The sequence below is a fragment of the Pleurodeles waltl genome, chromosome 9, assembly GCF_031143425.1.
Source record: "Pleurodeles waltl isolate 20211129_DDA chromosome 9, aPleWal1.hap1.20221129, whole genome shotgun sequence".
In the NCBI taxonomy this organism is placed as follows: domain Eukaryota; kingdom Metazoa; phylum Chordata; class Amphibia; order Caudata; family Salamandridae; genus Pleurodeles; species Pleurodeles waltl.
Genome location: NC_090448.1, coordinates 166,499,742 through 166,526,037, shown reverse-complemented (window position 1 = coordinate 166,526,037; position 26,296 = coordinate 166,499,742). Strand labels below are relative to the sequence as shown.

General features: G+C 41.1%; 1 protein-coding gene across 1 annotated transcript in view; it reads right to left on the bottom strand.

Annotated features, from left to right (window-relative positions):
- The window catches only part of ADAMTS9 (ADAM metallopeptidase with thrombospondin type 1 motif 9), a 704,469-nt gene that overhangs the window by 621,422 nt on the left and 56,751 nt on the right, over positions 1-26,296 (bottom strand). Inside the window, exon 3 of the mRNA XM_069206502.1 lies at positions 21,448-21,610. Within this exon, the coding sequence (XP_069062603.1) occupies positions 21,448-21,610 (163 nt within the window). The remainder of the gene's footprint in view (positions 1-21,447; positions 21,611-26,296) is intronic.

Genomic DNA, 26,296 nt, shown 5'->3' with positions numbered 1-26,296 from the left:
TGGAAAGCCCTCATGCACCAACGTACATGAGAGACAAGCAGAATACAAGACGCTAACAGACCAAGCAGACGTAGGACCTTTAAGACCAGAACCACAGCTCCATCCTGAAACATTGGAACCATAGCCTGTATGTCCTGAATTCTCTGAGGAGGAGGAAAGGCATGATTCAATATTGTGTCCAGTACTGCCCCTATGAACAGGAGGTGCTGAGAGGGCTCCAGGTTAGTTTTAGGCTTGCTCAATGAAAAGCCCAGGTTGAACAGCAACTGGGTTGTCATTTGCAGATGGTGCAACACTAACTCTGATGACTTGGCTTTGATCAGCCAATCGTCCAGGTAAGGGAATACAGAAATTCCCTTCCTTCTGAGATGCGCTGCAACCACTGCCATCCCCTTTGTGAAAATTCAAGATGCGGGAGTAAGGCCAAAAGAAAGGACCGCAAACTGGTAGTGGTTCGACCCCACCATGAAACGGAGATACTTCCTATGAGACTTCAGAATGGGGATGTGAAAATATTCATCCTGAAAGTTGATAGAAACCATCCAGTCTTCCTTGTCCAGTGCAAGAAGCACCTGTGGCATGGTCAGCATTTAGAATTTTTCCTGTTTGAGGATCCAATTCAAAATCCCCGGGTCCAGAATGGGTCTCAAATGACTATCTTTCTTGGGAATAAGAAAATATCTTGAATAACATCCCTGACTTCTTTCCTTTTTTTCTAAAACAAATCCGCAAGCAACAGTACCTGCTCTTCTGAGCAAAAAGATTGTTCAACAAAAAGCCCAGGTTGAACAGCAACTGGGTTGTCATTTGCAGATGGTCCAACACTAATTCTGATGACTTGGCTTTGATCAGCCAATCGTCCAGGTAAGGGAATACAGAAATTCCCTTCCTTCTGAGATGTGCTGCAACCACTGCCATCCCCTTCGTGAAACTTCAAGGTGCGGGAGTACGACCAAAACAAAGGACCGCAAACTGGTAGTGGTTTGACCCCACCATGTAACGGAGATACTTCCTGTGAGACTTCAGAATGGGGATGTGAAAATATGCATCCTGCAAGTCGATAGAAACCATCCAGTCTTCCTTGTCCAGTGCAAGAAGTACCTGTGCCATGGTCAGCATTTTGAATTTTTCCTGTTTGAGGATCCAATTCAAAATCCTCGGGTCCAGAATGGGTCTCAAATGACTATCTTTCTTGGGAATCAGGAAATATCTTGAATAACATCCCTGACCTCTTTCCTGTTCCGAAACCAACTCCACGAGCAACAGCAGCTGCTCTTCTGAGGAAAAAGATTGTTGGGGAGGGAAGGGAGTGGAATCTCCCGAAAGGGAAGGACATATCTATTTCCTACAACGCTCAGCACCCATGAGTCTGATGTTATCAACTCTCACTCTTAGAGAAAATTAACTAAACTTCTTTTACGGGCAACACATGCTGCTGAAAGGGGAGAGAACAAGGGCTGCTTCCCTGACAAGTTCCCAGCAGACGATGAAGAGGAGGAGGAGGAAGGCTGATGCGTGGGACCACGTGTCTTAGTCTTCCATGATCTCTGTAGGACCTGTAGAGAGGGTTGGCAGGTTGTTGACTTTGGAACTGCTTCCTCCCACGAAAGGAGGAGCTACGGCCAAATGCCCTAAACCTATTGAAAGCTCTACAGGTCGATGAGAGTGATTGAATACCTAAAGACTTAGCAGTGACTTGCTGTCCTTGAACCTTTCAAGTGCAGAATCTGCTTTCTCACCAAACATTTTGGATCCATCAAATGGGAGGTCCATCAAGATGGACTGCACATCTGGGAAAAATCCTGATCCTTTAAGCCATGCATAACTCCTACTGGCCACTGATGCTTCCATGGCTCTGGCAACAGAGTCTGCTGTATCTAGGCCAGACTGAATAACCTGCCTAACTGCTGCTTGACTATCCTGCAACAATTCTTGTTTGGGAACAACCTCTCTCGCCAAATCTATTAGCACATGGATATAGCTGCCCAACACACATGTAGCATTAACTGACTTTAATGCCATACTACAAAAGGAGAAGGTCTTCTTTGCAGATGGTTCCATGCATTTTGATTCCCTATCTGACGGATTTGTAGAGATGGTACCAGGAGCTGCTTTTCAAGAGCAAGAAGCCTGGATCACCATACTTTCAGGTGAAGGATGCTGAGTAAGAAATTGCAGTTCACCTGGTGCAGCTATATCTTCTGGCAATCACCTTGGACACAGCTGGAGTGACTGGTTTATGCAACAAGGCCAAGACTGGCTCAGTCAAAGCATCATTAAAAGGAAGCAAAGGCTCTGAGGTAGCAGAAGAGGTGCTAAGAATTTCAGTCAGAATGTGTGTTTTTAATTCTGAAGAGGGTAACAGCAGTTCCAAAACTTCAGCCGCCTTCCTTATCACCCCATGGTGACCAGCAACTTCCGGAGGAGGAATACTCCCAAGTTATAACAACTCCCACACCGGAGAGGTATCCAATCCACTAACCTCCTCAATACCTTCAGAACCTTGAGAAGGTAAAGGAATTTCTCTGTCCTCAAGTTCTCGTTGCTCCTCATTAGATTGCTTCTCTTCTAAAAGCTTCAAGGCTTCTCTTTTAGATCTCAGTCTAGATTCCAGTCTTAGCATCTTTAAAGCATGTGCTGATGTCGAAGATGTCTTTTGTGGCACCAGTGAAGCCAGACCCAGCGCTGGGATGGCACCCCGAGTGGAGTGACTCAGCGCCAGTTGAGATCAATCCAGTCGTCGATATCGGCGTAGGCAGTGCCGTCATCTCAGATGGCATTGGAGCCGTTGGCATGAAAGGCAAGAAAGGAGCCTGTTTATATGGCGCCGGGGGTCCTCCAAGATTAAAGGCCAAAAGTCCTGTGGGCCCATCGGTGCACCAGCAGGGGCCAAAGCACTATTAAAAATGCTAAACATATCATTTAAAAAAGCAGAAGGGTCTGTCCCCGGGGTTGGAAAACCCAGATACTTCTGCTGAGACTGAGCCTGATCTCCTGATCCATTGGAGTAACAGGAGAGTATCGTGCAGGACTAGTCGGCGACGCCGAAATTTCCACCAAAGGCGACGTTGGCGATACATCAGGCAACTTCGGCTGAGGAGGAGATAAGGTAGGACTAACCTCCCTAGTCAACCGGTGCCAAGGCTTAGAAGCCGGAGATGGACTATCATCTCACGAGGAACAACGTCATGAGCCATGACGACAATGCTTCTAATTCAATTTCGATGATCGGTGCAACAACAACCCCTCTCGATGTCTCGATCTTCTATGACCACGCTTCTCTTTTTTAGCTCTCGAGAGGAACAGTTTAGCTTCTCTTTCCTTCAAAGCCTTCGGGTTCATTCTGTGGTACAAAGAACAACCCCCAACGTCATGGTTGGAACCAAGATACTAAAGGCAATCTTTGTGCGGGTCAATAACCGACATTTGGCCTCCACACTCTCTACAAGGCTTAAAACCCAACTTCTTTGGTGGTGATATTGTAACACAACAAAAACTTCAACGAAGAAGCCGCCTCGAAACAGTGTAACAAACAGGAGAGGTAGGAAAAACCATTAGCATTGAAGGTGCGGAAAAAAGGGAACTGACGTCAGCACACCTTCGAGGACTTCTTATAGCTCTGGTGATGTCAGATAGAGTCACGTGCCCAGCCATATCATTGTGATGTCCTTGTGGGGAGCTAGAAAGAAAATATTTCCGTTGAATGCTGCAGCATTGGGAGTATTCAAAAGATGAGGAATCAACAGGGAGATATATCCATCAGAAAATGGAAATACATGTCGACAGTGCTTAAGCTTTGAATTTTCAATTGACTGAAACTGTGAATCATTGCAATGCAAAGAAACAACATTCCAAATGAAATAAAATCATGAGACAAAGTTGAGAAAAATATTTCTAGATAACAGGACAGTGTTTAATTTGTGCCGCTGTTTGCTAATGCTTGGCATTGTCACTTATAGGTCAACACCAGCAATATTTTCTGACAGGCGACTACATGGTGGTACTGTCAGCCTATTTTTCAGAAGAGCACATCAGCAGAGCATTTAAATATTCAATATACATTAAAAATAAAATCACAAAACCTCGTCAAGGCTATTCTTACAACTTTGGTGACAAGGAATGATCCAAATTGTCACATCTGCCTCATGAGATGGTTAGCCCATGACAGTGGGACTATGCTTAGCATTTCTGGCAGGGTGTGCAAGCTTTAGTGGCCTCCAATTATATATCCTGAGCCCCAGTACATATTTATTTTCAAACCAAGCACCTCACAGCACAGATGCGACTAAGAATAAAAGACTCTGGGGTTTTTCAAGTATACATTCACTGCCAACTATAGCTTTTTTAAATTTCTAATCAAATGAGATTCAGTTTACATTATACCTTTATTAGCTACAATGTATCTTGTGTAGTGTGAGACATGCTGTTTATTTTAGTCTATGCCTGTGCAGGTATCTACATATATGTCCAGACTCTTTTATCGGGACGTAGGTTCATGTAGGTTGGTAAATAAAATATTATATGATATTGCCCAAGGAAAAGCAGAGGGTTTTAAAAAGATTAAACTGGCCCTGTGTGAAAGGCCAGATATCAATAATTTCCTTCTTGACCTCCTCTCTCTCCCTTTGACTTGCTTGCACACTTCAGCATTCTGTAAGTGAGTTTTTCTTTTTTCATTTTCTTTTTCACCACTCCCTGGGAAGCAAATAGGGATATTCCTATTGTTCTCACAAATAGATCGAACTTACAAGAAAAAAAATATTTCTGATGTTCTCTTCTCCCAAATTTTTTTTTTACATATGTAAAATGTTAATGTGTCTAATTTGAAAAAGCATGAAAGGTCAGCAATTGAAATAAACTTTTTTTGCTCAATTATATTTCTTTTTGGCTTTGCAATACGTATATACTTAAGAATCACACTTAGACAAGTCGAAGTCCTTTAGAAGTAATGAGAAAGACTAGTGGACTAATGGAAAGTAAAAACGTCGGAAGTTGTGACATAAAATATAACAACATACAAAAATGCTGCAGGAGTCAAACTCCCACCTTGATTGGAGTCAATGCAGTCCTGATCAAAAATAAAAAGACCAATATGAACTGGGTCTCCTCCCAAAAATGTGGATAAAAGAAATATGTATGTGCATGAAACGATTACTGGAACTGAGGATAGCTATTCTACTGCTTTGAAAATAAAGATGAGAAAGGTATACCAGTGCAACTCTAGATTCCACATCAAAGTAATCTCCTCACCACACAGGTAGCATGGTAGACGTCTGATGGTAGAAGAGAGATTTAAGAATGCTGACAGACTTGGAAGGAACTCACAGAAAGGCACACATATATCTGTGCACACACGAAAGCACTAGAAATTCTTCAAGTATAATGTAGCTTCTGAATCCTCACATAAACTTATGTGTCAATTATGCAATGTTCCCTAAGTGCCTTTAGTGAGGGAAAACGTAACTGCAAATGTTTGCCAATACTCGCATATTTCCACCTTTGTGACTATTCGCGCTATATAAATATCCATTGACAAAACATTTTTAGTGTTGCAAGTGCCATTTATGTATAACCAGAAATCCACCATAATGTGGTAAATTTGGATTCCTGCATCAGGAATGCTGCTAAAAGACTGTGGGCTAGTTGTATGAACGCTTTTTTATTCTTTTTGCAAAAGGTATGATTAGCAGAACTGGGCAGTTTGAGTCTCCAAAAATACTTTCTGGCATTTATAAAACCCAAAATGCAATTCAGCAGCATGTTACCCAATCGGTATTTGATTTTTCCAATACATATGGAATCATATCAAATTAGTATTTGGAAGAAGTGTGTTTACAACAAATACTGATTTGTAGTGGGTTGTATAAGTGTTTTGTGGCAGAAATCCATAGTTTACCAACTACTAAAGGGAAATGGTAAGATATTTGCAAACTGGAAGGGGTCCCCTTTACCCTTTGTGAATGATGACAAAACATTTTAGAGTGGGCAGTGGTCCTCTGGACCTCTGCCTGCCCTTAAAGATTTAAGTCAAGCTTTTTTTTCTCTTTTTACATAACCTAAATCTCTTTTAAGGAAAACTGGTTGCATTTAAAAAATATTAATGATTGCTTTATTTGAAAAGAATCACAGACATGGTGGTCTGCTGACCCCACAATACCAGTCGGTAAGAATTTACAACCCACAACATTAATATTGATGAGGCATGTAAATGTGCGACCCACTATGATTCTAGTTTTTGCAATCCGACCTATTAGTGAACAGTTCTAGCTAGTGGGGCCCTGGAAAGGGCGGCCGGCGTGCAGTGGGAGGGAGGGGGGATAAACATGACACTAATTTCTTTTAAAAACCCATTTACCGGCACGCACCGTGCCGTCTGCTCCTCTGTCTCCTCTGCTGCAGGCTGCAGGCACAGGCTCCTAACCTTCCCAGTGACGAATCCTGACAGAGCAGCGTCAGGATTGGCTGGGAGTGCCCAGTCAGGGCCCTTCCAGGCAGACTGGTAGCCTGTACATGTGTGTCTGGCCGGCCCAAGATGGCTGGCCAAACACACATGCGCTCTGAGGGAGGGTGCTGTGCACCTCCTCACAGATCGCCACCCCGTGGCCCCACCCCTCTACAAGAAAATTATAATAAACACAGTTTATTATTGTTTTCTTGTAAAGGTTTTGCAGCTGTTGCTGCTGGTAGGGGGGAGCAACTCTCTTCCACCCTAACAGAGGAGGAGCCACTTTTAGTGAATAACTTGTTTCGTAAAATCAAAACGGATTCGGTAAAAGTCAGTGCGCAATTTACAACCACTTTTACTGACTCCTTTCTTAGTACACCTGGCCCAAAAACCTTTCTCTCTCTAAAGAAGTACTGCAATTGAAAAATGGTTTGTCAGTTTGGTCCATTGAGCATAAATCAAACACTACATTTATATAAAAAGGGGACTTAGAACCAATCATTATAAGCACTGTATAACAATACCAGGCACTTAACTGTAAAAATTAACTACAAATGCATTAATTCACAAGTATAGACGGCTGACTGAATGTATATCTCTAACTTTTTTGCCCTGGCATGAAAAAGGCAGCAGTCTTGCAAAAATAAACATCATAACAGCAGAAAAAGATAAATGCACAAACTGTTGAAGCATTATAAATGTAAGCTTATGACCTCAATTTTGAGTGCCCCAGAGGGTTTGTGGTATTTACTGGGATAAGGTTGAGGTGTTTATCATGTTAGGTAACCACCTCCTATTTTACGTTTTAATTCGGATATGGTGACTAACAAAAGGAATTTGGCACCAAACATACCAAACCTTTGCACTTCTCAGTAACTACTGAGCAAGTTTCTCACCACAAATTTCGGCAGGTTTCATCTGCCAAAATTGACCAGTAAATTATGAAGCCCCATGCAGAGGACTCTTCAAAAGTTGGAATTCCGATCCCTGTAAAAACAGGCATCTGTAACCAAATGTATTATCCATAACTTCGGAAACAAACCCGTTCTTAACATTCTGGAATCCCCCCATCCAAGCTCTGAGAAAAGCAGATTATGTGCATATATGAGTAATGTCAATGTCATTGTTACTTTGCTCAACGTTATCAGTTCCTTAAACAGCAAATCACCAAATGCTCTTGTCCACTTATTTCTGTAACTTAACCAATTGATCACAGTCCTGTCAACATCTAACTTTTAGAAAGGCTGTAAAAAAGGCACATCAGGCAGGTTACCATATGTCACTTCTGGTTTATAGGTACATAACGAGATATAAGGTATGATTATGTCACACACAAGCAGTTATGTGTTGCAGAAATATGTAGAAATTGGGTTCCCATACAGATTTCACTTTAGGTGCATGCCATAATACCACTTTCTGTCACAGAACTACACTGAATGATTTTCTCTTGGAAAACCCTAGTGGAAGCCAAAATCAAGAAACTGTGGACAATGTGGTTTAAAACCGTTTCTCTTAACTCTCAGTTTATTGAGAATAAACTGTAAGTACATCAGTAATATTTGTAATACTGTGATTAACACATATGGGAGTGACCCACGATTTAGCATCTGCATTCAATTGAGTGAATGCACTTTTGATAAACGTGATTAGAGAAATTATTACATTGGGAAATTATTTTTAGTATTCTAATTAAAAAAAAACAGTTGGCACCCTGTGTCCAGTAGAGACATTTTTACATAGTGAAGAGCAATGGCCAGGCAGGCAGGTATTGTTGGAGTGTGTCTTTTAAAAGCAATATTAATACGAAAAGCTTGAAATATAATGTGTGATAAAGCCGCATAGAAATTGTGTTAACATAGAAAATGATGCATGCGTTTGAAATGTGCCCACGGGGAGTGGCTACCAATGTATACGAAGACTAATGAAAAGGCTTATGAATTCTGAATTATAATGCAATAATGTTTTGAATTTGTATTAGTGTACCATAATTAAGGTTATATGTTAAGAGTTTGCTTTATTAAACACAAGGGCTTTAGCTTAGTAAGGGCTTGGGCCTAGCTTCCCGACTTCATATGGAATTGCATTTTCTAACGTGTAGTGTGCTGTTTTACTTGAAGGACACAAAGCTGTATTTTTCCAGGAGTTATATGTGTGTAGCCGTAGTAAATTCTTTCTCATGAGAACCGGCTTGCTCAAGGCGATGTTCTTGCTAGATGCAACAGTGTAATTTGTAAGAGGTGCAAGGTTAACCGTACTAGGAGAAAACAATGAAGACACTGACTGGAGCGCAAAGTGTAACATTTTCTACCTGACATTCCAACCGTTGAAGACGTCAATAACATGGACCAATCCGTGACATGGGCACTGTGAACTGTGGAAAATTCTAGTAAGGTGTTTGCAAATTATTGGACAGAGATACGGATTCAAATATTATCCAATGAGGAATTAGGGAATAGTTAGCCTGTTTTGACTTAACAGCATGACCCAAGGAGAAATCAACACATTCCGCATTCAGCATTCTGCATGTTGCATTGCATTGCCTTTTCCATTCCTCAGGGACTTTTGCCAGTTGCCATACTTTAATTTAGTTATCGTGTCGTCTCAGAAAAACCATCCTCTACCCATCCTTGTTGATATTATCTTCTCCTCCATCTGTGGGAAGTAATGTTCCTGAGCTATGCTATCTTGAGTCTTTGCCCCGTCCTACTTTGCCCGATGCTGATGAACTGATGTCCTGAGGACGAAGACTGACGCTGCTTGCTGATCCGTTGGATTCGTAACTATCCGATGCAAATTGTGATTGTCTGTTTGCCTTTTCTTTCTAGGTACCAACTGCTATTTTGATAGAGGCCTTAGTTTAGATGTTTTCTAAATTCATGTTCACTTAAATGTTTTGCATGAAGCCCAACATGCTAATGCTAATTTGAGGTTAGTTAAGGTGTTCACTAATATCTGATGCAAATAGACAAATGACTGAGTTATTGCTTTGGTGATTCACGTACTAATGAGAGTCTGTTAAGTTGATTCATATTAATGATGTAACAAATTTACTGAATGAGTATGATCCATGTTTGATTAAGTTGCGCTCTGATTGCTAATTAAGTAGTGTTTTGATGTGTTATTGCTATTGAGATTAATTGACATGATATTAGATTGTTACTAATAGGGAAATAAATATCTTATCACTTAACTGGTGTGGTTATTCATGACTGAAAGGTCATGGTGTGTTCAATTATTGATTATTATTATAGATTGTTTAATTGATTTATTGATTGATGATTACCAAAGAAAATACTTCATTCTGGGAAGTCTCAAAACGCGGTCCAAAGGTTTGTTGCCCTGAAAGCGTCTCCTTGTAAGTTTACTTACTAAGGCTCTGACGCGCTAACAGTATCCAGTCCGCTCAGACCTTTTTGCCTAACGGCCCATATGGTGACTGTTTCAGTAATCCTGCACCTTAAAGCCAGGCAGTGTTTGCACATTACAAATAATTAGCAATAAACAAAACATTTAAGTGAGAGAAAACAAGTGAGTTAGACAGAGCTATAGTGTGGATCTGGGTGTTGGATTCTGGGTCCTTGGTCACAAGGAAAAATCAGAACAAACAATTCGCTCCTTCCACTATGTCACCAACTTAGAGATACATTTGGGATACTTTCTACCATTACTTACCTCTAGAAAGTTGGCTTAATTAGTGTGCTTTCTTTCGTTTCGTAATTCTTTTTGTGAGGTTTTAAAATCAATTAACTCTAATTTGGGCACTGTAAACGATCTACTGGTTACTCTTGTTAGGATATGTTCCAATTTACATACCTTCTATCACTTTGAACTAATTAGGTATTCCCCCAAAATGCTTCCCTAGTGAATATATCCTTATATTAAATATAATTTTTATGATCTATAACTTCAAAAATGCAACCATTCTTGATATAATGGAATTCCTCCCACCCAAACATAGATGAATTTGTAAAAATAAATAGCAGCTTTTATCTACTTTTTCTGTAACTCAACAAATTTGTTTGGTAGTCACTGTTTGTTTCATGAGACTATTTAGGTGGAAGGTTACAAGAAGCATAACTGTTGGTTTTCTTTTTATTTTGGCGATGGAGCTTCACCATTTCTGTTTCACTGAAGTACTTTGTAATTAATATCTGGTTTTGATGGTCTCAAGAAGGAGCTTATAACATGTCACACATTAAAACGTTTGTTGGTGGTGTCATACTAACTTTAGGGCCTGTTCTGAGTTCTAAGGGGTTCCATCCTGTTAAAAATGATGATCCCCACTGCAATTTGATGAGCCATGTCTGAAAGAAAATGTTTTTTAATGGAAGTATTTGTTCCTAGAAATGCAGTTATGGTATGGAGTTATGGTTTCTATAAATTTACAAGTATCTTCCTCGGCCATATTAGAAAATCTCTGACATGCTGAGTAGAACATACATCAGCAGCCTGTCACATGATTCCCAAGTGCTCTACATGATTTTCACCATAAAGTTCTAATGAACATCTAGAGCGCTAGCAATCTATATTCATGTCAAATGTAAGGCACACCTGAAAGCCAGATTGTTGCAATAGCTGCTGTACAACTGAAAAAATTTCCCGTGGAAACTGCAAACAGCAAACAAAATGAGGGGTTTTGTTTTGTTCTAGAAATTATGGTTATAGCTAATGCTCCAGAAGCCTAAAATTAGGATCCATTTTCTATAAATTCGCAAAAAGCCTCGTTATCCCATGTCAGAAAAAAATGTTTGGCATGCACAGTTAAACATGTACTTCCAACAGCAGTAGCGGTTGTCAGTTGATTTCTTAGTGCTCTACTGAATCTTCACCACAGAGTTCTCATGAACAACTAGAGGGCTAACTTTCTACATTCAAGACAAAACCGAGTCACTCCTGATGGCCGTTTTGCTGGAGTAGGAGCAAAATAATTTAAAAGCTTTTAGTGGGGCAGGCCGAAATAAATGAGCCGGTGTTACTGCATATATGACACCACATGATTCCAACAAATGTGAGTGGAAGTATGACACCTCTGCCCTGGTAGATTGGGGTTGGCTCCTGGGAGCCGTTGCGCAAGATCGGGGGCCCAGGGACCCACTCCAGCCTTCTTACTAATAGAGGTTTAAAAATAATTTCCTGGAATGCAGCCGGGGTAAAATTTAGTAGGGAAAAGCTATCTTACCTCAGCACACTCAAGCCAGATTAAATTTGTCTTCAGTAGACTTGGTCAGACACGGACTTGCTGTGGGATAATTATTTTGTAGTTGATTGTAAGGCCTCTTTGTCTCGAAGGGGACATGTTAAAGGGGGGATAGCTTGTTTACTGTCTAACACCCTCAAATGGGATTATTCCTGCTATAAAGACCTCAGCAACCTCTTCATGGTTCTTACGATTCGATTGCATAATACCTCGCGAGGTCCTACCTCTTTGTTATTAATTAATGCGTATATGCCCCCAGAGGCCGCGTACGATTCTCTGTTAGAAAGGGTATTTGCCTTTATAGGGGACGCCTTAGATACTGAGTTCTCTCCTCTGATAGCACTAATGAGAGATCTAAATTGCAAAATTTCCAACTTTGCCCTATGTCAAATGTGTGACGTAGAGAGGGAAACAGCACTGCGTATCCCAGACTGTATTTTTCCCCCACTAATTAAAACAAACAAAAGGGGTAAACTTCTCCTTATTCTTCTTAAAAAAAAATACTGTATTATTCCTAATGGCAGGTCCACTTTGGATTCCCCTGCCTCTTCTACGCATATTTCTCCGGGGGGAATGGCCATTTTAGACTATTTAGTCCTGGGTTACTCCTCATTCGGTCTATTGGAAGATCTTAGGATAATAAGTACCCCTTATAGCGATCATAATTAGCTTTTTATCACCTTAGAAACTTCCATATCGTCATTAGACTCTTGGATATCTGGTGGGTTTACCCAGAGTTTTTATAATAAGACTGGGAGGACCCAGTGGAATTTTAAGAGGACTGCTGGTGTTTCCGCAATTTAACTCCCGTGGTTGCTAATCTTATTAATTGGGAGGGAATTGAGTTGCTCAACTTTTCTGATCTCCTGAAGCAATTGGTGGGCATAAAGTAGCCCAGAAAACAATCCCCCGCGTATTGCTTGACTTAAATACAGAAATAAATAACTTGGTCAGGGCCCAGTATTTAGTTTTCTCAGAGGAAAGGAAAATCAGGGTTGTCATATTAAAAAGGAGAAAGAAGCGGCTGAAGATTCGTCTTGCAAAAGAAGCGTGGGACAGGCTCTGGATCCATCTCCAGGAAGCCACTACAAAGTGCCAGGCTAGGCGTTTTTTGGCATCAGTGGGTGAAACCTGCTGGTCAGAATCCATCTCCTCCCTGTATGCCTCCAATGGGGTTGCACCCTTCCGGCTCCCAGAAATTCCAGGAATTCTCACTCTCTCTCCTCCGTCAATAAAAGAGATTGACTGTGCTATTGGTGAGATGCGTTCTTCCCGTGCAATGGGGCCAGACAAACTTCCTTTATCAGTTGTAAAACAGGACAGGAGCTCTTGGTCTAAGATCTTATACGTGGTCTTTAGAAGATGTTTCCCCTCTAGATGTATTCCTCCCTCGTGGGTTGGTAGCATAATTGTACCCTTATATAAAAAGGGCGACCGATCCTGTCCTAGTAATTATCGTCAGATCGCCCTCCTTGATGCAGTGGGAAACATTTTCACCAAATGTCTGCTCTCTAGACTGATGTCTTGGGCAGAGAAGAATAACATCTTCCCTTGGAACAATCTGGAGTCAGGCGCAAACATAGTACCCTAGATAACATCATGGTGCTTCAAACTATTATGGAAAAATATGTTAAACTGAGAGGTGGAGTTGTTTATGCCGCCTTCATAGACTTCTCCACGGCCTTCAATAAAGTAGATAGAGATCTTCTATGGTCTACGTTATGCAGCTTGGGGATACCTTTACCCCTCCTGGAGTTAATAATAGCTTTCCACTCCAATACCTGGTGTAGAATCGTCCTTGGGGGTGATAAAGGTTTATCCGATAAGATTTTTACATCTAACGGGTTAAAACAGGGCTGTCTACTGTCTCCCTTGCTTTTTTCCCTTTACATCTCAGATCTCCCCTCCTTTTTGTCTAAGGGTAATGGTTTTCCCCCGCTAGTTGGTGGGCGCCCAATTTGCTGCCTGTTATACGCTGACAACATCTTAATTTTTTATTTAACCCCTAAAGGCCTCCAGAATTGCTTGCAGCGTTTGTCAAAATACTCGGACTCTCATTATCTGAAGATCAATGTATCCAAAAGTAAGGTTCTCTGTCTCTTGGGGGAAAAAAAGACTACCTTCCCCAATTATCGTTGGATATTGGGCAATCAAAATCTTGAAATCGTGAAATCTTATCCCTTCTTAGGGAAAATCATGAGCGGGAACCTTAGCGATGTTGCCCACATCGCCTCTAATAAAGCAAAGGCTGAAGGTCAGGCAAGAGGTTTGGGGGCTCTATATACAGCCACAGGGAGAAGACATTTCCTTTACCTTTTATCAGTGTATCGAGTTAAAATTCCTGCATCCCTGTTATATGGGGTGGAACTCATAGACATCTCCAAATGGGGGTTCCTAAATCAAGTAGAAGGTAAAATTCTCAGCAAATTATTATCTGTTAACGCGGCAGCCTCAGTGGCGGCTCTGAGGCTGGGAATGGGGCTTAGAAGCGTGTATGCTCAAGGATTAGCGGGGTTATACGATTGGCCACCTCAATTTTAAAGAGCAAAGAAAACACTATAAGATCACTTTTAAAGAAAGAGCTCTTTTTAGATAACAGTAAGGCTAAATTCTCCTTTTGTAAGAATTTTTCCATTGCTCTGGAAAGGTTGGAGCTAGATTGTAGCCAAGTCCTAGAATTTTCCCCATTGCACTTGAGGGCGATTTTGAAGAACGCTTCGTAGACCCTGAGCTTCCGCCAAAACTTAGAGAGCTGTAAAAACAGAAGCTCCTTTGCGAACATAGTTAACACTCTAGTAATAATTTTTTTCTTCATTTTATCTCATTTGGAACATCCCTCATAGCGTTAGGCGCTTTTGGTCACTGCTGCAAAAGGGATAGCTCCCTTTGAACACCTTACTAGCATAATGGTATGGTACCGCAAAGGAGTGTACCTTTTGTCCGGCAGAATCTCAAGATTTACGTCATGTATTATTTGTTTGCCCTTCTCTTGCCCCTTTTTGGCCTAAATGGTTAAAACCAATTTGTCTTTAGCTCTCTCTGTTGTCAGTGTCTGAGTTTTTCCAAGCCCTGTATGATCCTCCGAATGAAAGATTCTGTTTTAAAATATTTAATTTTTTCAAATGTATTTTAAACTTATTTTAAGAAATGTGTGTAGCAGGGCTAGTCAGGTGGCTTGGTTAAATAAATTAATAGAATCAATGTTTTTAACTTGTTCATAATAATAATAATATTACTATGATTTAATATGTGGGACTGAAGAAAGCAGGCCCCTTTTGATAGAGCTCAAGATTGGATTGTGAAAATGCTGTTTTTGCACAGGTATATACCACCAATACTATGGTTAACGCGGTTCTGTCTTCCGACAGTCCGGTATTCTTACCTCTTTTGAATTGGAGTTTCATTGAGTGTGTATACACAAAGTCTGTACCCATGACACAGGATTTTGATGTCATATTTTATTGTATATATCTTTTAATTTTAATTTTTTGTACCTGATTGGTTGTAAAGTATAAATAGTAATTTTGATTCTTGGCTTATTTATACTATAAACTTTTATATGGTTTTCAGTTAGATGTAAAGGGTAAATTTGATTTTTTGTTTGGCTGTAACACAAATTCTTTTTTCCTCTTTTTTTCTTTTTCCCTTTTGTTGTTCCCCTTTTTATGTGGACCTCAGTTGAGTTCCAAATCATAAATAAAAATAAAACTGAAATTGAAAAATATGAGTTTTTGCTCTTGTTCACATAATGTGTTTTAAAAGGCTAAACATAGTTAAGTACAGGACAGCTAATCATCATCCTTCCCTACAACTGTTTCTCTAGACTACCATCCACTTTGCCACTTAAAACCACCTTAATTTTAAATAGTAATATTTCTGGAGACATAGATTTTTTTAATCTTGCATTTAAATGCCCGCTAGTGGATTTTATGTTTCATTTGTATCAGATACAGAACAAGGGAGTCACATCAGATGGATTCTCTATAACTATGACATTCATAATACTTTCATCTATCCATCTAGATCTGCAAGACAGCGCCAAAATGACAAGCAACACTTTTCATTGACTAATAATGCACTGTTAAAAAATAATGCCAAAATGCACCATTCAGGAAAGTTCTGGGCCTAGTAGGTAACAGAAAAGGGAAGATGTTTGGACACAGATCAGAAAGGTAAGACAATAAAAAGATACAGGAACAATCCCTGCATAGAGGGTAGGAACTACACAAACTAATCAACCCATACTGAAAACACAAATCAGATTCAGCCATGTTCCCTCAGTCTCCCCATATAGTTACATCAGCTCTGGGAGGAATCGGGCACCAAGTAGGCACCAGGAGTTCCAGTCTCCACAGTTTGCTACATCATCCCTTGACAGCACTGGACATTTGGACGCAGGTGTTGAAACCCCAGAAAGCATAAACTCTTGCCTTATCACCAGGGGTTCCTTTCTTTGCATCACAGTAGACGAGAGGAGATCAGGAAACAACAAAATTAGTTTTTGCCCATTTCTAATTTGATTCAGCACAATCACTTTAGCGGCCCAGGACCACACAGTCTGCCTTTGTCAGTGTCACTATGACAGTGCCTCCCTCTTTTGTATTAGGAGGACCCTTCTACCTTGCAGGGTTTCAATACACCTTATGTACAATAAACATTCTTTCATACATCGTCAGCCAGAGATGTTCCACAAAGACCTTGTCATCTACTTTGCAAAGATGTCCTCTGACATCATAGGGATAATGCAAGTCCCAAACGTGGGCTGTGTGACTCAAGTGCTCCAAAGCTTTCACTCTGGTATCCTGCATTAAAGTGCATGAGCAACACCACCATGGAAGTCAACATTAGTCTTCAGAGCTACTACAAAGTGGTGCATTCTGGCCTGAAAGCCTGCATTTTGCATACAATCTCTATTACTCAGTTTTCCATTGCCGTCACTCTACATTCCATCCTCTAAAGTCAAGTCTTTTCCATTTTGTCTAGTTTGCTGAGGTCATATTCAAGGGTAGCCATTATCCAATTTGCCCTCTGCTTGTTCACCAATTGAGGTATTTCTGGCTTCCATCTCCTCACATACTTTCTTTCTCGTCGTACTTCGTGCCCTTACCCAACACTATGAACTGGTGGGATCACATCTCCTAGAGAACACCTCCCTAATTGTGTGAGTTTATAGGTGTCAAAGTTGGATAGGTCCATGCCGGACCCTGTTATGCCTGAGCCCGCCATCCACATAATCAGCATTCCCACACTCGTTTGACCTCTATGGATCAGATACAGCTGGGAAAAAACAAGTCCTCCTCTCACCAGAGCTGCAGAGCCCTGAAGGTCCAAACATCCATTTTTGCTATATTGATAGCACCACAATGATTCAGAAGTATGTTATTGAACATTCTGCATACTTTGGAGAAGTATAGGTGGTCCCAGTAAAAGGAGCCTACAGAGCCTGAAAAAGAGTGCCATTCTGTGACCCGCTTTGTGTGGACTGCTGTTTTAAATTACAATGAAAAGTGCCATAAACTACACAACTTCCAGACAGAACCCCTTAAATATACAATACAAACAAATAGAATATTTTGGAGCTCATTCATTTCAGGGACATGTAGTAGCAGGGATAACACACATTTTCATTTATATATTCAGACATCTGCACAGGAAAGGAAATAATTCCGAAGCTATATCCTCCAGCAACATGCCTCCCAAAGCAGAGACACACTTAACTAGGTGAGCACTCCAGTTCTCAATTAGAACTCTGTGATCTTCACATGCAGCGGTTAGGGGAAGATGTAGGTAAATGGGGTTCAGTACTCTAAAGAGGCTTGTGTCAGGCAAGGGCAGCTCCTCGGTTTAGGTGGAGATGCGCTGCCCACCTGCCAGCAGAGGCAAAACTTGAAAAATAAAATGATAATTAACCAGCTTTATTATAATTTTATTTTAACTAGCCAAGTCTTTGGGGCGCGGTCGTCATAGTGATGACAGCTATAGCGGGGTGTGCACAGAGGAAAGGAGAAGCTGGGCATGTGAAAAAGAGCAAGGAAGAGATTGTATATAAACAATAGCAAAAGAAAAGGAAGACAAGTAGCAGTGTGAAGAATAATTTGTTTCAACGGCTTAGAAAAGTCTAACCATAGATCTTAGCTAAAATGAACAACTCACTTTACCATTTAACTATGGAGGCATATACAGCACGAAACTCTTAAAGGGCTAAACTAGACAAATATATCAGAAAGTAGCAGTATAAAATAAATATAAACACACAAAGTGAACGATTAAGTAAGGGAATTGTAAACGGAACTCTGCATGAAATTTAAAGATTCACAATACCTGAACAGCGTGAGATAAATAGAATCACAGTACAGAATACAGATAATATTCGAACATTTTATATTGCTCTATCAGCTGCAAAGATGTAATCCAGATTTTACATTTTCAATTAACAGCCAACTGAGGCTGGGTGAGAAGTGACATATTTAAATTTTGAAAGATTTCGAAATGACCCCTTCCGTCTAGTCCTCCTTCATGAGTTTCAACAATGGTGCTTTTTGTCTAATTAATGTTGAATACAGTGGTATTCGCAGATGTAATGCTGCCTAACGTAATAATTGTGCTTCAACTGAGATTTAATGATTCAAATGTAGCAATACGGATTTCCAAATAATCACAGCGTGAATTAGTTCGGCTGAGAATATTAACCATTTTTCATCACTAAAGCCAGTCAGTACCTTTGATTAGGCTTTGGAAGTGGTTCTTCAAAATATGCGATACCTATGATCACACAAACTTGCAAAGAATAAGATTTCAATATTGGAATTCACAGATGAACAGGTTACTGAGGCTATAAAAAGACAAAGCTTGCTAAAAACACCTGGCCCCATTTAAATCACTCTGGACTCAGTGTGGGCTCCTCCGCCTTGTCGTCTCCCCTCTGCCAGCAGCAGAAGCAGCAAACCACACAGAGCACTCCCCTTGGTGCGTCTGTATGTTTGGTCGGCTGTCTCGGGCCAGCCAAACACACATGTGCACTGTGCTCTCTTCAGCCCAGCACTGTGTTGTCGGGCTGGAGAGAGTAGGCACAGGCTCACAGTCTGCCTGGGAGCGTCCTGGCTGGGCGCTCCCAGCCAATCCTATCCTTGTTCTGAGCAGCATCGGGATTGGCTACAGGGTCGGTTGGGAGTCTGTGCCTGCAGCCTACCTTTAGCAGAGGAGTAGCGGTACGGAGAGGAGTTAAGTTTTCTTTTTTAATGTATTTATTTACCTTATTAATATTTCACCCCTCCCCGTGTAGGCCCGGCAAGCCACAACTGTCTGGACTTCTTTCCCACTTATATATTGGTCCTAACCTACAGACAGTGTTTAATGCCATTTGGAAATAAAGAGAGGTCCCATTCTCTTAGTGAACTGCAATTATAGTTCCAGTCTACACAAAAAAGTTATTGTATGGACCCTGGAAGCTATCCCCCAATCTCGCTGTAGGACGGGTCAGGAAAATGTTTGGTAAACTGCTCCTTATCGTATCCAGAACTGGGCTGAAAACCACAAGGTTTTGTCCAACTACCAAGCAGGCTTTAGAGAAGGAGTATGACTGTTGACAAAGCAATGAGAGTCTACTTCACATGTTATCAAATATGTGATGCTTAAAAAGTCTACTCTGTACCTGGTCTTTATAGACAGATAACAGTATTTGACACAGCTGACAGAACCCTACTCTGGTTCCTATTTAGGGAATAGGGATTACGAGAAAATCTCCTTCCTGCCTTATAACGGCTCCGCTAGAACAGTCAGGGTCAGGTATAGGCCCAAAGGAGAATATATGGCTGATTTTCAGATTCAAGCTGGAGTCAGAGAAGGCTGTGTACTTGCACCAATTTCATTCAACCTATATATAAACTATGTGAACAAATTCCTTTTGGAGTTGAATTTGAACGTAACAGAAATGGGAGGAGGGGAAAATTCCACTACCATTTTTTGCAGATGCTTTTTTCCTGGTGTAAACTGAGCTGTCAGCACATCGCCTATTGAGAAGGCTCAAATCTTATTGCAGTTCTAAAAAACTCACCACTAATACTAAGAAAACAAAATGTATTGTTCTGAACTCCTTTTACCAATGTTCTTAGCACACCAGCTTGAAGGGCAGCTCGATTTTAAGAGAGTACACAGCATTTGATGCAGAAGGACGGGTCACATGGAATGACCTAAACGGATAATCACACGTCTCCTTCAGCACAGCCATATATGGGTGATTCTTAAGGCTGCTAAAACTGACTGACCTTATCAGTGCAAAGTTCACAGAATCTCAGCTGCAGCCAATTTATCATTCAAAACAAATACAATCAGGAAGAAATGTCTATCCTTTCGTCCATTACTAAAACATATGGTACAGGTATGGACTATTGGATCCATACATTGTTGATGTTGATCACTATTAAACCCTCAGGTGCCCTGGATGAGCTGGTCTCGCCCAAAGGAGTCCAGGGAGGTGTGGCTTGTGTGGATCCCCCAACATTTTCTTACCCAGACTCCTCTGCAAAACTCAAAATTTGCTTTAAAAAGCATATTTTCCTCACTTTTCTTTGTAGGATCACTGCTCTGGCACACATTTCCTTCCACCCAGCGTTCGCCTCAGTCTCCCAAGTAAAATGATACCTCACTTGTGTGGGTCCCCAAAGCAGAGTCAGCTTAAAGATGTATAAAAGAAAAATATGTGCTTATCAACTCGCTGTGCTATCCCCTCAATCTCTACAGGTTTTTGGCCTTTTTTTGTTGCAGGCACCTGGGACACCCACACAAGTGAGATATTGTTTTTATTGGGAGACAAATGATGAGAAATATGACCATTTTATAGCTTTAATTAAACAGAAAAATATTCTTGCTTATTTGCAAGCACCCTGCCATTACAGACAACACATCTTCAAATTAAATGACCATTTCTGATAAAAGTATAGAGTGCACAAACGCTGTGAGGAAATGTCAACATCTAGATTACAGATGTGTTTTGATTGTATTAAAATATTTGTTTCCCTCACACTTCACAATTACCAAAAATGTGCTTCATGTTTTCATTTAAAATTCTGCTATATTCTAAGGAATATATGCACAGTTCGTTTACAGACATTTACATTTTGTTATTTGTTAGGAAAAGAAAATAAACATTGTACAACCTTCCTCAAGCACACCCCAAGTATCCAGGATGAGTGTCACATAAATTCACTTACTTTGAAATAAAAGAAATACAAAGGTAAACACCAAGCTCCCTAGAAAACAGAGCCTGACAGTTGACCTCTGTCTTTGAATACACAAGACAAGATAAGAACAAGATTCAGAGGCCTGTTTACAGAAATCCAGTACTGGTGAAAATGTACAGTAAATAGGGTATGGGTGAGGGAAGGAAAGAACTCAAGCTGGACAGCCTTAAATAAATAGAGTCAGCAAGTAGAAAGCAAGCAAATGTTAGTTACAAACCACAATGCCCATGGTAAGCAATGGATGGAATGCATTCCTAGACAAGTTTTCTAAATGTCCCCAAGATGTCATTAGCAAACCACACAGCTGCGCTATCTGGAGGACTTCGAGGTTAAAAAACAGGCATAAGCAGAGGAACGTTTCCAAGCCAAAGGTTTTTTCTGTCATGGCCCTATGCTATTAAAAAGTATGAAGAATTATTTAAACCTGCGATATGCCTAGACATAAAAAAAAATCCTGTAGACGTCATATTAAATTGTGTGTTTCTGGTGCACGTGTGAATATGTGCATACATATAAGTGTATAAGGAGTAACAAGACGTTTTTAGATGATATTAAGTGAAGTGTACCTGATGTATCACAGGTATACGGTTCCTTTGCTGAAGCTTTCTGTGCTGCACTCTGTCTGTATACAATATGTGGTTTGTTGTGTTCTTCTTCATAGTGTTGTCCATCCTTTGATAGCAGCGGTTCAACAAAATAGGCTGCATCCTGAGACCTAAATGTGCCTAGCTGAAATTCAAAAAAATAAAGGTTAATATCCTGATTTAAACTCTCAAATTTAAAATAGGGCGGAATATATTTCATAGTAAACATTTTCCACACCGGTATTTTCTCGTCTGGCAATTTGCACGCCCTTAGTGAAGAGAGAATGGTGACAAGTAGCTACGCCATACAATCTCAATGAACAACTGGCATTATAAAAAGTGTCAAAGCAGAAATATTTATAAACCGTGATTAAAAATGTAATGCTTTGGCACTCACAAGAAAAATCAATGCAAAGTTATAAATGTGCACACTAATTAACAAGAGGTCGAGTTCATAATGAAGTTTGAAATACACCTGTCCTTAGTATGCATACCGTTGGATGTTAAATAGGGGTGTAGAGATACAACAGCCCGTGAGAGAGAAAAGAATGCAGGGAAGTCTATGCTGATAAAGTGACAACCTAAGTCTTGGAAAAAATCTGGAGAGTGAGGGCATGGGCTGCTGATGATTCAAATTTCTGGCACACTCACAGAGGGACAGAAGTCAAAGTAAAAATGTAAAATCTTCTTGTGCCTTGAAGAACGACATCTAGAACAGTTTCATGCACCTGTACCAATGGAAGGCATTTATGTTTATCCACGGAAGAAGTGGGGATATGCAGCAAGGAAGGAAGACTTATAAAATAACGACGCCCTGTAACATGAAGACGAGTCTGGGGACAGAATAGCATTCATTATAGGAGCATGAGCAAATTCAGGACCAGTAACGCAGAGACACTATACAAATGAAACACTCCCTGTTGAAATGTTTAAATAGCAATGAACTATTTGCTTTCCCCTTGAACTTCCCTTTGAATTTCCCCTTCCTGCTGATTGAAGAATTTTCTTTCTACTTTTTCAGATTGTATATGCTTCTCCGAAAAATGTAGACTGTCATAGTGCCTGCTATAGGTTAAGTATGAATTAGGACAAATATGTTTCATACTATATAACAATCAAACTGAATGAACGGTTTCTTACCTGTCACTCCACTTCTCTGTAGGGGAATTTCCTTTATAGTCATAAGCACTGAATAATTCCGCCCACTTGTGGGGACCCCAGAGCACTTTTTTATAATATATCTTCTTAAGTGCAGATGTTCGCCTTTATTCAGGAAGGCCTGCAGAGTCACTTAAGAGATAACATTATTATGCAGCCTAAAGGAACAGGTTACAATGGCCAAATTCTTCATCCTGAATTTAGAAAAGGGGCCAGGAGTTTATATATGTATATAGTTCGATGGTGGTTTGGTAAAAACAGCATAAATGTCTTTCACCAACCCTTTTTGGTATATCAGAGAGATGAAGTATCCTAGGGCAGTGTAGCCCCATGGGCTACCATTATAAGAGTGAAAATAGTAGCTGTGCCTTCATGCTGAGCAGGTGGCAGTTGCTTCAGTTCTTTTTGAGACAATGTGTGTGTTGACACATCAGTGTACTAGTGAACTTGTCTGATCCACTGGGGAAGAGGGAGGTTTGCTTATGACTACAATGGAAATTCCTCTATGAGAAAACTGGAGTTACAGGTAAGAAACCATCCCTTCTCTCGTAGGGGATTTTTTTACATTTATCATTATAAGCTGTGAATACAGTAGCAAGCCCATCTCTACTTAAGGTGGTGGAGAGGACAAAGAAGGTAATTTCAAGGAAAAAGATTCCTAAGGAAGGCCTGTCCTACTGGAGCATCTGAATCCAGGCAGTAATGCTTAGTAAATGTATCGACAGCTCTCCAAATGTCTGCTTTCAAATATCTTGGATAGGGATATTTCTTAATAATGCAGCTGTAGCCGCTTTACCTCTAGAGGAGTATGCTTTACATTTAGTATAGACTTAGCTGTTAGTGTTTTGCTAGTCTTTTGATAACATAATAGGATGCAGGAAACTATCCATCGCGAAATGGACTGTTTAGAAGAGGCCAAGCCTGTATAGACTGGACCATAGCTAATAAACAGTTGGTTCGCCCTACGAATGTCACATGTCCTCTCCTGGTAGAATTTCAAAACTCTCGTCACATCCAGGGAATGAAGAGATCTTTCCGCTGGAGTAGAGGGGTTCTGAATGAATGTTGGAGGAGATATGGTTTGGTTAACGTGAAAGTCCGAAATGACTTTAGGGAGGAATTTCGGGTGAGTTTTCATAACCACTTTGCTAGAATGGAAGACTGTCTATGGTTTGTGAGGACAAAGTGACTGGATATCACTAACCCTGCGAGCTGATGTCAATGCTACAAGGAGAACTGTCTTCCAAGAGAAGTGTTGTAGTGAGGCTTTGCGAATAGGCTCAAAGGGATCCTGCGTAAGACGAAAGAGTACATTGTTTAGCACCCAGGGAGGTGAAGGACACCTAATGGGAGGGAAAACCTTTTGCAAATCTTCTGGAAAACCCTTGATGACAGGGATTTTGTAAAAAGAGGTTTGTGAAGGACATTTTCTATAGGTAATAAGGGCTGCCAGGTGAACTTTGTAGAAGAGAATTGCAAGTCAGATTTTGCCAGATGGAGTAAGTATGGAAGAATGAAAGCTTCCTGCCAAGAAGTGGGGTCCACGTTTCAAGAGGAAGACCCAATGCAGAATCTCTTTTTCTTGAAGGCAAATGCAGAATGGGTGGAAGGTGGCTTAGCCTCTTTGAGGAGGTCCATGCAGTCCTGCAGCAGATTCAAGTGACCTTACTGCACTAGTTCATGAGCCAGGCCACCAAATTCAAGGAGGAGAGATTGGGGTGTACCATCTGGCCTCAGAACTTCATTAGTAGGTCTGTTCTGCATAGCAGTTTGAGATGTGTACGATTGGACCGGTGAAGCAGTCCAGTGAACCACCATTGATGTGGCTACTCCAGACTTATTAGGATCATCTTGGCTCTCGAGTGGGACAGCTTGATAACAACTAATGGAATCAGGGAAATCAGTGGAAAAGCTTAAAGAAATTTGTTGGATCAGTCGATCCATTTCCCAGACTCCCTGGTTGGTAGTATCTCGGGGTGAAGCTTCGGCATTTTTTGTTTTCTGCGATGGAGAACAGGTTGATGGCAGGTCCTCCCTACAAATGAAATATGTTGTGAACGAGGTCATCGTGCAAGACCCACTTGTGGTTTTCTTGCATAATTTTGCTGAGAAAGTCTGCCTGTGCATTTTGGACACCTGGAAAGTGAGTTGCAGTGATTGTTAAGATTCCTGGCTATGAGCCATTGCCATATTGCTCGTGCTCCATGTGATAGAGGACTGGACATCATCCCTCCCTGCTTCTTGAGGTGTTACAGGGTTGTCATATTCTCGGTCTGGACGAGCCGGGAGTTGGATCTGAACGATAGGTGAAATGATTTTAGCGCTAGATGAACTGCACATAACCCCGGGAGGTTGATATGGTATGCTGACTTTCTGTCTGACCATTTGCCCTGGATCTGGAGTTGGTCCATGTGAGCCCCCCAGCCTAGCAGTGAGGCGGCCATTACTCTGGTTTGAGGAGAAAACTCCTGATGAAAAAGTATCCTTCAAAGCAGGTTCTTTGGGGACCACCACCATTTCAAGGAGAGCTTTGCGTGACGAGATGGGACTATCCTGCCCTCCCAACTGCCCGTCAGCTGGTCCCACTGGTCCATGAGATATTCTTAGAGGAGTCGCATATGGAGGTGAGCATTTAGTGTGGGAAGTTGCAGGATGCCATTGAGTCGAGGAGAAAAGAGATTGTTCTCACTGTTGGACAGCAAGCTGTCATGAGAGAGTGACATTCATGAAGGATCAATAAAAGTCTCCCCTGTGAAGGACACATTCTTTCTTGTATTGTATCGATGGAAGCTCTCAGGTAGAGTAAGGTTTGAATCGGGACAGAAGTTGACTTGTTGAAGTTGACCTGGAGGCCTAATCTTTAGAGGAGTCCACAAGTCTAGTTGTAGTGAAGCTGAGCTTCCTGAGACATTGACACCTTGATCAGCCAGTTGGCTAGGTAGGGGTAGACAAATATTTTGTGCTTCCTCAGATGGGAAGCCATCACTGCCATGCCCTTTGAGAATGTTCTGGGTTCTAACTAGACAACAAATGGAAGCACTTTGTACTGGTAGTGTCCTGTCCCACTACAAACCTCAAGAACTTGCAATGCTTTCTGGCAATTGGAATATGAAAGTATGCGTCTTGAAGGTTGATGGAACAGAGGTAATCCCCCTGGTGTAATTGGGGCTAAATTTGCTGTAATAACAGCATCCTGAACCTTTCTTCCCAGATCCACTTGTTGGCTCACTGGAGGTCTAGAATGGGTATCAATTTGGTTTTGTCTTTCTTTTTCACCAGAAAGTACCTTAAATAAACGCCTATCCCTTGTGGTTGGTGAGGAACACGATCCACTGCTTGTTTCTGTTAGAGGACGTTGACTTCCAACCATAACAGTGGGAGTTGAAATCTGGACGGTTTCGGAGGGATGGACGATGGAGGACTGGTGAACCTGAGAAAATATCCAGTTCATACAATATTTAGAATCCAGGCGTCTTTTGTCATTTTTTGCCACTTTTCCAAATGCTTCCCCCACCTGAGTGGATAACAGAAGAGGGTTCGGTAACAACTCAGAGTTTTGACGTAGATGGTTGCTTCCCACCTTGAGTAGTCTGCTGGGTGGATCTACTCCTGGTCTGTTTTCTTTAGTACTGGTGGCAAGAGTACCACTTTGTTGGCATCCCCACTGAGAGGT